At 41.2% G+C, this 15,666-nt stretch overlaps 1 protein-coding gene across 1 annotated transcript in view; it reads right to left on the bottom strand.

The window, feature by feature from the left end:
* Positions 1-15,666, bottom strand: part of LOC122790147 (cysteine-rich hydrophobic domain-containing protein 2-like) — a 1,177,471-nt gene that overhangs the window by 1,047,618 nt on the left and 114,187 nt on the right. The window contains exon 2 of the mRNA XM_044057734.1: positions 10,076-10,130. Within this exon, the coding sequence (XP_043913669.1) occupies positions 10,076-10,130 (55 nt within the window). The remainder of the gene's footprint in view (positions 1-10,075; positions 10,131-15,666) is intronic.

Here is a 15,666-nt window from a genome sequence, read left to right as displayed (position 1 = left end):
ATTTGGCAAGTCCTGGTGCCTGTAAAAGCTTCTGCACTAGCCGATCCATGTCCAAATCCGAAAGGCTGACTGAAGACTTAGATGAATGCACCGAAGGTGCTGAATGGAGCAGAGGAGAAGAGGGAACCTCAGAGACCGGCTCCGACTGGGAGCTGGCTCCGAATCAAAGGGACACTCTGCTCCGAGGTCTGTGGAACCGATGACCCTGTACCCTCTGAAGTTCTTGCCTTTTTTTGCAACTTTGGGATCCAAAGATTTTGAAGATTTGGAGGATTTGGAAGAAATGCTAGCACCTTCCTGGCTACTCAACACCTCAGAAAAAGGAATACTGCAGTAATCTCCTGTCAATTAGCTTCCTCTTTCTCTCCAAGAGGACTCTTGAAGAAAAGGAATGGCAAATGCTGCAAATGTCTTGGGGGTGTTTAGCCCCCAGACAGTGAACACACAATGTGTCCGTCAGTGACGGACATTTTCTGCCCACAATCTGGGCATTTCTTGAATCCCGATTTGGGATGGGACTTTTCCTTGTCATCCGACATACTCTAAACAGTACAATACAAAAAACAGTATACTGAAAACTAGTAGGGTGAAGTTCTTCCTTTCTTTGTAAAGACCCACACTAATTAAGGAAAGCAATTGAGCACCACACCGGGCACTATCTATGACAGAGTTAAACTATAAATTACAAATACAGGGCTAAACAGGCCCACTGAGAAAAACCTGACTAGAAGAAAATAGTGATTATTAACTCTTAAATAGGGCTAAAAGGCCCAAACAAAACGACTAAGCCAACAGGGCACTAACTAACTATCACAAACTACTAATTCTATTATTATAATTTTAACACTAACTCCCAAACTGTATATATGAAAAATATCTAAGAGAAAAATGAAGATTTTTATCAAAAATTTGCTATTTTTTTTTCACAAATGGTCCAAGCTAGCTGGATCACCGAAATCTCTCTTGCAGTGGCAAACTAGATCGGAGGTAATTCCAGCAGTGCATTGTGGGATAAGGGGCTTGGTCTCGAGCTACTGGCAAACCTTGAGCTTTGCTATTGGCCGTGTCGAATCCATCAGTGAGAATAAACGGCGAGATTTAACATCTTCACATCACATTCTCTAAAGCAGGCAAAACAGAAAGGACAGCTATAGACTTAGGCATATCCAACAGTAACAAATCATACATTTTATGTGCAATACAAATTTCATTCTGCTCCCACTACAAAAACCTCTTTCACCTTAGATAAATCTGCAAGACAAAAATCTGAAAGAATACTCCCCTCAGAATCAGAATGTTCAGCTTGAGAAGAATTTTCTCAAGTACAACCATCACTCTGTAATTCTAGCTGAAAATCAAAGTCAGAAAGACAGAACTTTTTTCTTGCCTGTAGTAGTAGCAGGCACAGAAAAGGCAGAAATGAGTCCCTTAGAAAATCCCAGCAAATCTTCCCTGTCCACAGAAATATAAACAGGAGAAGGCAAAATGTTCTCATTACACGCCTAGTGCTCCCAGACCTGGTCTGCAGCCATGTATTACTATCTGGTAGAGCCTCACTAAAAAACTAACTAAAGACTCTCCTACCTGAAAGAAGCTTTCCTGCTACTGTACCCAAAAACAATTCACCTGGAGTCCAATCTACATTTGGCTAAGGTTAATATCCTAAACTATTGTAATCTTATATACTTTAGTCTGCTGACCTGGGTCTAAAGGCACCCTTAGTCTTGTCCCCCATAGTAATCTGGCTTATTCTATGTTATTTAATTAACCTAGCTGACCCTAATATTCTGTATTATTATTACTAAACCTAACAAGTACACCCTGAACATTGTATTTTCAGTCCCATAGCCCTGCAATTTAGTCTCTGAACCCATATACTGCAGCTAACAAAGACGAGAGGTTTGACTGATTATTCCCAGCCTGTAAAGCATCCAGGGTGTTTCTTCCCACTCCATTCGCCCTGCGGGCTCACTCCGCTCCCTTACACTGCCCCCATATCCCACCCACCCCCAGCACACCTAGCTTTATTCTGCATTTTCCCCACCCTCCTAACCTAATTACCCAATAGGAGCTCTTCCCTCATCACTCCTCCTACTCACAGCCTTTCCACTTAAACTCATCACTCTTACGACTTACAGCCTTCCCACTTAAACTCCTCACTCTCTCTACCTCCCTAGCAATTAAAGTCCCCTCCTCTTTCTTATACTTCTAAAAAACCTTTATCTATATCTCTCAAGTGTACCTCATTAAGAGGAATGTACCTCATTTGGGGTCTTAAAAAGTTCATGTTCCTCAAAGTTGCACATTGAGAGGGTCTGTCACACATTCAGTGCTAGTTTTTTTAATGGATATCCATTGTAAATAAAAAGGAATAATATTCAATCATTAAAAGATCCTTTTATAAGTAAACTCAACATATTTAACTATCCTATGACCGCCTTAGTTGAAGTTGTTAGTAAGCCATTAGTAAGTGTTCCACATTTTGCCCATTTGTTCCACATTATGATGGCTAGTGTCCTTCATTTTGGAGATGGGAGGTTGAGAGCTATGCCTTTATCTCTTTCTAAACCCTCGTTTTCTCATAGCCATCTCTCTTCTCCAAATCTACACATATTCTCCCTTTGCTCAGATATGTTTTCATTAAGCCGCCACAATCTCCACACCCAGTGCTTCCTCCATGTGTTCCTAATTCCCCTATACCATGCCAGCTCATATTCCTCCAATGCTCGTCCAATATTACCTACAAAAATAACCACCATACAAACCCACCTACACCCTCAATCTTACTCTCATTACCACTCTATCTACTCTTCACTTATTCAACCTAACCCTCTGCACCTATTCCACCCTAAAATCTTCTCTACCAGAGTTAAGATACTGACACCTAAACTAATCTTAGATCTACCTAAACTCATATCTTGCAAATCCAAATGGCTAAAGGACATTTCCTTTAACAACCTAGTCCTAGCTGGAGATATCAGTCCCAACCCTGGTCCTAGCCCTTTATTAGCAACACCCTTATCCCCTTCCTCCCTCCACAACATGCTAAAATACTATCAGCGCCCAGAGACTTAAGAACAAAGTTCACCAATTTCAAGCTTGGCTAAGCCATAACCAACCAGACATCTTAGCCATCTCTGAAACGTGGCTCAAACCCTATATCTCCGACTCTGAGATCCTGCCCCCAGGATTTCATACTCTCAGAAATGAACAACTAAATAAAAAAGGTGGAAGCATGGCCTTAGTCTACTCTAACCTTCTTACCTTAATTCCCCTCCAAATTCCAATTCCTCAATTCAAGAACACTGAACTGACTGCTGGACTACTAAAAATGAATAAACACAACAAAATCTGCATCATTGCCCTATATATCGCACCTGGTAACAACAGCTGTACCTTCAAAGATATTCTCCTATGGGCTTCTACTGAAATTAACTACGAAACTTACATTCTAGGAGATGTAAATATTGACTGGAATAAAGTCAATAGCCCCTCTCCCTCCCTATCCATTAACCTCTGTAACTTTACTCAAATAATCCTCTCCATCACCCGATCTAACAAAATAAATCCCCCTGGATCCACTATAGATTGGATCCTAGTCTCAGATCCAAATAAAATAACCAACTCTGGCACAATACCTGACACCATTAGCGACCTCCCAGTTTTCATTCATCGCTCAACTAGCTCTTCCCCACACCACCAATACATTCTCACTCGCAACCTCAGTAGCTTCAACTCAACTTTCTCAAACATTCTCAAACAAATGGTTGTCATTTCAGCTTTTCCCTGATAGGGGTCGCCACAGCGGAACTCCAGTCCGCTAATGATTGGCAATAGATTTTTATGGTGCCGAGTTGCCAGCCAGACGCCCAACCTTCAGCGAAGGTACGCCCATTCACACTTCCTTCGGAGGCCACTTGACCGCGAAGAGGACATGCAGACTCCACACAGAAGGCACTCCAGCCGAGAATCGAACAGGAGAACCTCTTGCTGTCTGGCAACAACGCTACAGCTGCATGACCACGGATGCAACTGCTTAATTATAGTAATAACTTATATAAGCAAAAAGAAGGAAACAGTGTGAAGAGCATGGGTGCACCAACTATTCAAGTTACAAATTCAACACTGCCAGAGGAGAGGACTTGCAGAAATATGTAAACGAGGATTCAGCCAGAACACCAGTCCAACGTTCTTTTATTAATACTAGCAGCACACACTTAAGACAAAAATAGCACACTTTTATATTATAGTAATAAAATAGAGATAACAAGACCTAATGACAATTTAAGACATGCTCTCTTTCACTAAACTTAATTAAAGCTTCTCAAAACCATGGCAAACGGTGCTTAGTAAAATGCTATACAGATGCAAGAGAAAGTACAGTTTTGTACCAACCATAAATGTAGATGTTCAAGTGTATACACTGCTGCAGTCATTACACTTGGGTTATCCTGCCGTCAGGCGGTTCCCCAGTCGGCCTGAGTTCCAAAGTCTTGGTCCAGCGTCGGTTGTTGTCGCCTCCTCCCTGATGTCAGTGCGACAGGGGTATATAAGATGCAGCCAATGCCATTTTCTTCAGTTTTTCTTGCCCCAGATGTCAGGTGCCTCTAAAGAGGTAGGCAATTCCAATTGCTAATAAAACATACATAAGAAAAAGCAAAAGACAACTTACAGCTACCAGCAAATACTCCCCATAGGTAGTAAGGGTAGGAGACATAGGTACATACCAGCCAGTAAGAGGGGAAGGAGGGAGGGTAACCTGGACTGCAGCAGTGTATACACTCGAACATCTACATTTATAACAGGTACAAAACTGTACTATGCTCATCGTGTTACACTGCTGCAGTCATTACACTTGGGAAGAAACCCAAAGCTGAGGTAGGGTGGCTGGTTCTATAAGGCATTAGGGGTGGCTATAAGGCCCTGCAGCACTGCAATAGTGAAGCCATCTCTGGATTTAGAGTATAGAGGCAGATGGTAATGCTTGGTGAAGGTATGTACAGAACTCCAAGTTGCTGCTTCCAAAATATCCTTGGTAGGTACTCCCCTGAGGTAGGCAGTTGAAGTGGCTGTTGCCCTGGTGGAGTTAGATCTAATGCTGCTAGGTACAATGTCCTATCCATTTTGAAATAGTCTGTTTTGAAATGGCTTTTCCTTGTGCTCCTGCAGCATATGCTACCAATAATTGCTCAGATTTTCTGAAAGCTTTGGTTGTGTCCAAGTAGAAGCATAACTCCTTGTGAATGTCCAATGAGTGCAGTAGTCTCTCCCCTTTATTCTGTGGTTCAGGATAAAAAAGTTGGCAGGTGAATAGTTTGGTTTAGAGCCATACTGGATACCACCTTTGGCATAAACGTAGGGTTAGTTCTTAAAGACACCCTGTCCTGGTGGAAAATGAGGAAAGGTTCCACTGCCATTAATGCCTGTAATTCTGAAACTCTTCGTGCTGATGTTATTGCCAGGAGCAGAGCAGTTTTCCAAGAGATATATTTTAATTCTGCTGTGTTAGCTGGCTCAAAAGGAGGTAAAGTTAGTTTTTCCAAAGAAAGTTGAGGTCCCAAGTTGGAGTAGGTGCTCTACGGGGCGGTCTTATGTTTTTAGCCCCTCTGAGGTACTGTTTTAACAGAGGATTAGAGAAAATTGGTGGATCCGTGTTGTAATGAGCAGAGATGGCAGAGGCGTGGATCTTGATGGATGAGAAGGAGAGGCCTTTGTCCAGCATCTCAGTTAAGTATTGTAGTATCTGAGGAATGTTTGGGACAAGAGGGTCAAGGCTGTGAGCTTGGTTCCAGGCACAGAATCTCTTCCATTTATCCGAATAGGCTTTCCTGGTACTAGGCCTTCTGGCCTCCAGAATGACATCCATAACAGCTTTGGAGAGAGGCATTGCTTGCTTGACTAAGGAATCTTCCATGCAGCTAGGTTTAAGGTCTTTAGCTGGCTGTATAGTATTTGATTGTTGTGCTGAGTCAGCAGATGTGGGATTTGAGGCAAAATCCGGGGTGGTTCTTGTGCTAAACTCCTTAAAATTGGGTACCAGTGCAGGCGTGGCCAGTCTGGTGCAATCAGGATCATCTTTGGCACTTCTTACCTGGCTTTTAGGAGTACCTTTGGCAGGAGAGGTAGTGGTGGGAAAGCGTATACTTGTAGGTTCTCCCAGCTGAATGAGAGGGCATCCACTTTCCATGCTTGTGGATGGTAACTCCTTGTGCAGAATTTTTGTAGCTGGCAGTTTATTGGGGATGAAAAACAGATCTATGTCCAGGCTCCACCATTTCTGTGTTATCATTCTGAATATTTGTGGATTCAGTTCCCATTCGTGGGGATCCATGATGTTTCTACTTAAGTCGTCTGCCAGTGTGTTTTTCTCTCCTGGCAGGAATTGTGCTTGCAGATGAACTTGAAGGTGTATAGCTGTGTTCCACAAGGTCATGGCTTGTCTGCATAGGGGGTAGAAGTGAGTGCCCCCTTGCTTGTTTATGTACCACATAACTGTGGTGTTGTCTGTCTTTAGCAGAAGTTGTCCTGGATGCAGCAGGTCCTTGAAAGCTATAAGGGCATTTTGTACAGCTAGCATCTCTTTTTGATTGATGTGAAGATGCCTTTGTTCTGCGGGCCACGTGCCCTGAATACATTTGCCTGCCATGTGTGCTCCCCACGAGTAATCCGATGCATCTGTTGTCAGTGTTTGCCTGGCTGTGGGTTGTGTAAAAGGCTGTCCCTTGTTGAGGTGACAAGCTTGAGCCCACCATTGAAACTCCTGTTGAAGGCAAGGTATTAGTGGTATAACTGTTTCCAATCTTTGACAGTGTTGAGACCATACATTCTTTAGGTACCACTATAGTTTCCTCACATGCAGTCTGGCATATGGAATTAGTAGTATGCAGGATGCCATGTAACCCAAGGCCTGTAGAATTTTTCTTGCAGGGAGTTGGGTCTTTGTTGCCATCAACTGAAAGTATTGAGTCAGTTGTCCTTGCTTGTCTGGCGTGAGATAAGCCATCTGGGCCGTTGTGTTCAAGCTGGCACCCAGGAATATAATCTCTTGTGAGGGCACTAGTTTTGATTTATTTTTGTTTACTGTGTACCCCAGGCAACTTAATAACTTTTTTACAAATGTCAGATGTTTTAGAAGAATGTCCTTGCTCTCTGCTTGAATCAGGCAGTCATCCAGGTACGGATAAATTTGAATTCGTTTCTGTCTGCAAAATGCAATTACTGGTGCCAGGCACTTTGTGAAGACCCTGGGCGCAGTAAATAAGCCAAAGGGCAGTGCACAGAATTGGTAGTGCATTGGACCAGCTATGAATCTGAGGTATCTTCTGCAGTTTTGTCTGATAGGGACATGCAGGTATGCCTCCTTGAGGTCCAAAGTCACGAGCCAAGCTTTCTTGCCCAGCATGGGAAGAAGCTGCTGTAGTGTCAACATTTTGAATTTCGGAACATCCAGGTAAGTGTTTAGAGATGAAACATCCAGAATGGGCCTCCAGGCTTTGTCCTTTCTGGGTACCAGAAAGAGTCTTGAGTAAAATCCTTGTCCTTGCTCCTGTGATGGTACCTTTTGAATAGCTCTCATACCCATGAGTGCTGTAATTTGTTTTTGAGCCTTTGCTCATTAATTTGGTGGCAGATTTAGCATTCCTTTTAACCTTGGCAGAGTGTGAAAGTGGAACCTGTAACCCTGAAATACAATTTTGAGAACCCATTTGTCTTTGGTGATCATTTTCCAATTGTGGTAGAAGAGTGCCAGTTTTCCTCCCAAGGGGCTGCCAAGAGGGATTTGTTTGGCAGCTGTAGTGGGAAGTCATTGGAGCTGCTTTTTATATGGTTGGGGCCCGTCTTCCTCTTCTTTCTGGCCTGATGCAACCCATTGTCGAGGCCTGTAAGGACCTTGTGTTTGACCTCTACCTCTTGGACGTCTGTATCTTCCCCTTTGAGGTCTGTCTGTAATTGGAAAGGACCAATTCTTAGCTGGCCAGTTTCTGCTAAATCTAGGAGGCTGAACCTGTAAGAAATCGTTCACCGTTTGCATAGATTTTGCCTTATCCTCCATTTTCTTTAATACCTCTTCTGCCTTAACTCCAAATAACACATCCTGCTGCAAAGGTGCATCCAATAATTTTGCTTTAACATGATCTGGTAACGTATGTTCTTTTAACCAAGCATGTCTTCTAATGACAGCACCTGTAACTGCTGCTCTACAGGAGGCCTCTAGAGAATCAAAACCGCATTGCAAAGTATGCTTTCCCACTTGTTCAGCTGCATGCAATAAATCCTGCATTTCTTTAAAATTAGGAAGATCCGACTCTGGAAGCATTTTTTGTTTTAACCGAGACAGTAAAAATTGCTGATATTTTAGCATGTGAAACTGGCAATTTAAGGCTCTCATTGCTAAAGTTGCAGACGTATATACTTTCTTTCCCCATCTGTCTAATGCTCTGGAATCTCTGTCAGAGGGAACTGGATTCTTGGCTGATGAGGCCTTAACTCCTTTGGGTCTCTGAGAAATAGTTTCAGGGTCAGCTACAGGACTTTTACACAGAAATGTATGTGAGTCAGGGACTCTGTAGTATCTGTCAGGTTTAACGGGGCTGGAGGTAAGGAATCAGGATTTAAGCTGGATTCAGTATACACATCATCCACAATATCTAACACTGGCGGAATAGCAAGGGGTCTGTGTTGAGGTAATAAAAGGAAGTCTCTGAGCCTTTTCTTGGATTCTGAGTAATCCTGGCCTTCCCAGTGGAAATGCTCCCTCATGGTATGTAGGGTTTCCCCAAAGGAGTATTCCTCAGGCGGTGAGGCTGATGGAACTGATTCCTCAGCATCTGAATCCTCATAAGGGGGTAAAGAGTATCCTAGGTCTGAGGATGAATCAGAAGAGATGGACACCTGGTCGGATGAATCATAGTCTGTATCCTGTCTAGGCCTTTTATCAGGAGGGGGATGGGACCCCCTGATCAGAGTGATTAGGTCTTCAGCCATTTTGAGCATTTGTTTCTTAGGCATGGAGGCCTGTCCTGGAGAATGCTGTATTTGTTTCTTTGATTTTAAAGGAGGCTTAGACTTAGCTGGGGGTTTAATGCTTAACTGAGTAGGTCTGAAGCTGTGGGTTGCTCAGCTACTCCGGATCCCTCTGAAAGGTTAGTCTCGGTAGGCTGAATAACTTGTGCGTCCGAAGGCCCAGCCATCTCCACGTGGGAGTCAGAGCCGGCCTGTGGTTCTACAGAAGCGGTTGTCAGGGGCTGCGAAGGCGCCTCGCTGAAAACCGGAGAACCGGCGACTGGCCTAGAAGAGGCTTTGTCGTCAGTTTTGGGCCTCGGATGCCTATCCTTGTCTTTGCGCTTTTTGTGTATTCCGGTCTTCGGAAGTTCCGACGGCATGGTATAATTGAATTTTCTACCAAAATAATGTTGGGCAAAATCAAACAGACGTTTAATAGTGCACTTGTTAAACCTAGCACAAAACCGACAACCAGTGACGTCGTGGTCTGGGCCTAGGCATGGGATACAACAGGAATGGAAATCCTTATGAGGTATTTGCTTCCCACAAGAAATACAGTTATTAACCTTTACTGACATCGGTCTGAGGCAAGAAACAGTTTCCCCAATGGGGTACTTAGCTTTGTAGAAGACTTCGATTCAGGATTCGGAATGAAAATCTCAGGAGGCGGCCAACCGGCACTTGCGAACTGCTTTTGCTTTGGGCACCACGCGGCAAGAAAGACTGAAGAAAATGGCGTCGGCTGCATCTTGCATACCCCTGTCACACTCACGTCAGGGAGGAGGCGACAGCAACCGACGCCAGACCGAGACTTCGGAACTCAGGCCGACTGGGGAACCGCCTGATGGCAGGATAACCCAAGTGTAATGACTGCAGCAGTGTAACACGATGAACATCTACAAGAATGTGTGCACATATGTTTGTGTTTGTACGTCAAGAGAGTGCATCTGCTTGCCTGTGTGTTTCTCTGGCTGAGATGACAGAAAGACGCTTTATATTGCTTAAATTACCCAAGTCAACTCTAAAGGCAAAAGAAAATAAGAAGTGTGACATTGCAAGATAAACACTGTACCTTTCCTGTGAGGATGGACGGAAACTCTGGTTCAAATCTGTTGCTCAGGCCAAACCTTTAAAAAAGCACAACACAAATATATGAATAAATAGTTTACATGACCAGCTTTATTACTGGTTATCCAGACATACTGCAACATATTAATTAAAAGCCATGGAAAAATAGTAACTGATTAAAAATGCAATTTTCATGTCTCTACTTTTTGTTTACACAGATTGCTTTACATAAAATCAAAAGCATTTAACAAACAATGAGCTCATCATAACCACTCAGTGTAGAGGTTTGTCCGTTTTAGTGCCTGCACTAATACTGTCTTTACTGGAGATGCTTCTAAACTTCTAGAAGTAGAAGATACTACATATTTTATGGTGCCTTAACTCTAAAATATTCTCCTAGTTTACAGTCTATGAGCCCATCCAACTCTTCAATAGGGTGTTGATAAAGCCCTATGTTTTGCAGATTTCGGAAAAACAAACACCTCATACATTCATTTTTTAAATCAGCAAAATACAATAACACCATCATGTGACATTTATCTACTTTAGTGATTAAAATATTACTGTTCTATTGCAAACAGTTAAACACATGGTCTTTCTTCATTTGTTAAATTGTAAAACCTACTTGTAGGTTTGCAAACCGCTAAGGTCTCCCTCAGAAATTAAGAATGCTTCATGCTCACGATTCAGTTATAAATGTAGGAGCTTGGATGAGTAAAAGACTTGCTCGCACTATGCTCTCAAACAGACATTTAGTTAGGTAGTTCAGGGGTGTAGCCCATATAAATTGGGCCACAGCACATCCTGGTACACTGCCCTTCAAGGATTCTTGCATAGTACAGCGATTTATAAACATCTACTATGCAAAATCCATGCAGAGTGATTCACAAAATGTGCAAACATATGCAGTAGTTTAGCTGCATGTACTGATGTATTCCAATGGAAGAATGCACACTCCAATAGGAGAAACTGAGAAGGGTGAAGCAGAGAAGCCATGTTCAAACTATCAGTACAGGTAAGTAGGAAAGTGCAATTTGTGTATGTGGACAGCAGAACAATGTATGAGTGGTTATTGTGATTGTATGTGCCTGAATGTTTATTGTGAAGCACATATGTGTGTATTCATCGAAGTCTGTCTGCTGCTTGAAGTAACCAGTGACTGGAATGGATGGGGAGATCATGGATGGTTGTAGTGATACGTGTGTGTATGTGTGTGTGCGCGTGCACGTCTGTCAATGTATAAGTCTGCATTTCTGTTCAAGTATACCTGGAGCAACAGCAGGTTCATGTACCTGTGTCTCTGTGGGGTACCTACAGGTTATCTTTAAGGTACCTATGCAACTTATGTGTGCAAAATAGTAAGGAAACACTTGTGCCAATGGCACAGAGTGATGGAGCTGTCTAAGGCCCCAGCAACCAGAGTTCGATTAGTAACTATGGTGCTTGACAGCAAAGGCAAGGTGGATGGTCATGTCCATCTTTGGGAGGGGGCAGGCAAACACACAGGTGAACCTCATGGCTGAGCCCTGGTGGAAACAGGTGACACAAGAACAACATTGTTTCAGATATACAATTCTTCTACATTTCTAAGTACAAATGTTGTTATGCATTACTGAAAACCAGACTGCAATAAATAATGAGGAAAGACACCCAAGAAGGGGTGCAGCACAATTTGGAAAGAGAAAGAGCAAGATGTGAGTAACACTAAAAAGAGACAAAAATAAAATGGTAAAGGGCTTGGGAAATATGAGAGAATAGTGGCATAAGAGGTGAGAAAATGAAAAGACTAAATTAAGGCAAAAGAGGGTGAGAGAAAGAGGAAAACAAGCAAATTTAATGAAGGGAGAGAATGAAAGTCAGTAAGGAAATTACAATGTAGAGAAGAAAAGGAAAGAAGGGAAGGAGAAAGGAGGAGAACAGGGAAAAAGGTAAAGATGTAAATTTAGAGACAAGAAAAAGTGGAAGAAGGGAGGATGGTGGTCAATGAACTAGGGGATGTGGAACAAAGGTGCAACAGAGAGATCCCAATTTTTAATTAAAGGATCACTGTGGCCAGAAAATGAAAAAAAAGAACTTATAAGCTCAAATGTTCTTTACTATACTAATGTTCCTGCATCAGTAAGTAGTTATTTCTAATTTCTGTTTTGTGCAGATAAAAAAAACAAACAAACAAAAAAAAAACATGATGGAGGGGGTAAACAGTGAGGTGATTTTTTTTTTTTTTAAACCAAGCTTTCTTTTTCGCATAATGCACTCCGGTACCCAAAACATGACATAACAGTGCTCTAAACTTTCATGCAATATCTTTGCATTTCCTCGGGGTAGCAGTCCTCAAAATTATTCTTGAGTGAGAATATTTGGACAGTGTATCTGAAACTTTTTTCTAGTGGCACTCTGCTCTATATGCTACAACAGGTTTTAAAAACAATGCAATACACCATTTCATCTGCAAAATATTGCTTAAATTACATTTTTTATGAAAAAAAAATCAGCACTTGCTTTGCTCATATTGTGCTATTTGGTAATAGGTTTCCTCACCTCACAATGTTACAATAAAACATCTGCTAGAAGGAGGGAGAGAAAGTAGCTGTGAATAACAGCCTACAATAAAACAGCTGTGAATTCTTAGGGACTCAATTTATAATGATTTCAGTGAAGAGAGGAAAATTGCAGTTGTACAGGTTACACTTACCATAACAAGTAGACAGATACTCAAATACCTCACTACAGAACTAACTTTTAGGGTATACGGGTTGTGTCCTGTGCTGGACAGAACAACCAGCCAGCTTCACAGAGCTCTGGCTCCCTCCCACACCTTCACTTTGACTACCGATTGGTCAGCCCATTGGAGAGAAAACAGCAATTAAGTGACGAAAGTCTCAGGACTGTCTTGTCCATAAAGAGGGAAATAGCTTACTCATCCCAAAACTTCTAAAGATATAACAGTAAACTAAAACTTTGGTACTTGCGTATTAACACAACCAGATTTTGCGATGTAGTGTACATTCTACCATTTGTTTAAATTTTAGAAAATACAGTGTATTAGGGAAGGGTAGTGTGTTTAAAAGTATCCTGGGATATTGCTGGGGGATTTTTTAATGTTTTTATGGGTAAAATTTTTTGGATAGGTGCGTAGTGTGTTGAAAACGTTGAGCGTTACGTTGGTACGTATATTTATACGCGATCTTTGAAGGTGCTTTTCATTTCAGAGCTGTCAGAAGGAGCTGGTCGTATAGGAGTTAATCGAAGGATTTTACAGATTTTGGAGATTTTAAAGCTATCGGAAGGTGTTCGTATGGGAGCTATCGAAGGAGTTATCGAAGGATTTGGGGATCGTTCAAGGTGCTTTTCCTTTTGGATGTATCGTTGGAAGGTGGTGTTTGTTTTGGAGCTATCGAAGGAGTTTAGAAACCATCATTGGAACTTCGTTTGTCTGGAAAGGTTTTTTGGATATATCGTTGGGGCAATCTGTGTTTTTGGACTTTGGGAGCTACCGTTTGAACTTTGGTTAAAAAGGACTTTTGGATTTATCGTTGGGGGCAGTCGATGGCATTTTTTAATTTGGAGTTATCGAAGGACTTTGGGAGCTATTGTTACTTCGTTTGGTTGAAAAGGACTTTTGGAGCTATCGTTGGGGAAATCGAATGAGCTTTTGGTTTGGGACTTATCGTTGGATGTGTTACACATGTGGAGAATTATTTTTCAGCTGTATTTTCCTTTATTCAGTTCTTGGATTACTTAAAAAAAAAAAAAAAAAAAAAAAAAAAAGAAAATGGAGACAAGGTAAGTGATTGAGGAAAAGTATTTAATGGTTAAACTGTATTTATTAAATGGTACATATGCAATTTAATATAAGTAAATTCAGAGTACTGCTTTGCTTCTTTCTTGGTTGTTATGTATATTCAGTATATTCGAATGTCATTAATTTTCATAGCTGTTAGGGCTCTACTGTTTAATATTGTTAATTGTGGATTCTTCAGTTGTTGTTATATTGGTTGTCAGTGCAGACAGCTCAGAAAATGTGGGATTGTTCACTGGGTGTTGTTTTGTTTTTTACTGTTGAGAGCTTAGAAGTAGTTGGTTAATTGCTGTGGTACTTGTTGGTATGGATTTTCTGTTTTTTAGTGGAGGAAAGTTGTTAGCGATGGCTTTTAATAGTTCTTCAAAGCAGTCTTTTGAATTTGATAGTTGTGTTTCACGCCACATATATTCAACAAGATAGGAATATAGATGGTGACATGCAGTTCCTTGCTGTTTCTTGTTTCTCCACTTTACTGAGCCCTACATTCTTTCTATATGTTATTTATGCACTGCAGTGTCCGGGTCAACAAAATTGTAGCTGTGATTAACTTTGTCATGGCTGAAGCCAGCTTTTTCTAGCTGTTTTGTTTGGTATGCTTTCCAGGAGTCTGAGTATATAATGCTGCCTTCTTTGATTTTTTTTGTATTTGGTCAAACAATGTAGAGGCAGTTCTATCAGGCACGATCTTTCGTTTCCCTACAGATCCCTCTGAAAATCCACTGTTGAGGTAGGATACGACCGCTGTTATTTTTCTGCCGAGTAAATAAACTTTCGTCGATTTCCACTATATGCCCTGGCCCTCCAATCATTTTCTTCTCTTCTTTTTCCAACTCCAATGGTACATACATCCCTTAAATAATTACTCCAGTCGATAACTGTTTTGTCAGCCATATCCAATTCTTCACAACAGAAATTAATGCTAGTTAACTGTTTACACCAACAGTACAACAGTATATAAAACGAACAGCAGTTATAAAAGAAATTCTACTTCATTCAAAAAAGTTACCTTCCCGAACTCCTATATGCTGGTAGCATTTAGCAGAGTTGCATTTCCAAAATATTTGTTTTCCATAGTATAATTTATTTTCATGTCCTGAACTGCATTCCTTAAAACTGTGTATAATTCCATACTGCTGAAATAACTGAATTGCCTCCTTATCTGTCTTAGGTAAATCCCCCAATTGCATTTTTAACAAAACTATGACTACAGCAATCTACTTAGACGGTTAATAACTATATGCCTTTTCAATAATCTGTTGACTAGTGCTTTGACAACATTTGTATAGCACGAGAAATGGAACACATACAGAGATGCATTATTGACATGCGTAAATAGCGGTAAAAAAGGGTCAAGCTATTTTAAAAATGTTCTTTTCTCTGTGTTTTCAAGTTTAAATAGTACTATAAATTAAAAATTTTATAGAAAAGACATTATTTAGTTTTAATACCGTTAATTCCGTTTATTTAAGGAAAACACAAGCGAATACTTTTAGCTTGAAAATCTGGTTGCAATAATACGCAAGTACCAAAACTTTATATCCCAACAACTAACTACTTATTAAAATAAGGGCATGGCAGGTGGATGTGGCTACTTCAGCAGTGAGGAACTCAAACATCTACTGCATTACGTTTATCATTCTCACTGCGGCAGTAGTCTTTGGGTTGATTACCAAAGCCTAACCAGCATGCAGGAGGAGGAAGGATAAGCATCCAGGAGTCGCTAGAGATGGAGAATGGTAATAGCAAAGACAGTCTTGGACCTGTATGTACAAAAGACAATGTTGCTTCCTCTG

The sequence above is a fragment of the Protopterus annectens genome, chromosome 15.part0, assembly GCF_019279795.1.
Source record: "Protopterus annectens isolate FY-2018-M chromosome 15.part0, PAN1.0, whole genome shotgun sequence".
NCBI lineage: Eukaryota > Metazoa > Chordata > Ceratodontiformes > Protopteridae > Protopterus > Protopterus annectens.
The sequence above is the reverse complement of the archived record's forward strand: the minus strand, read 5'-3'. Positions and strand labels throughout refer to the sequence as shown.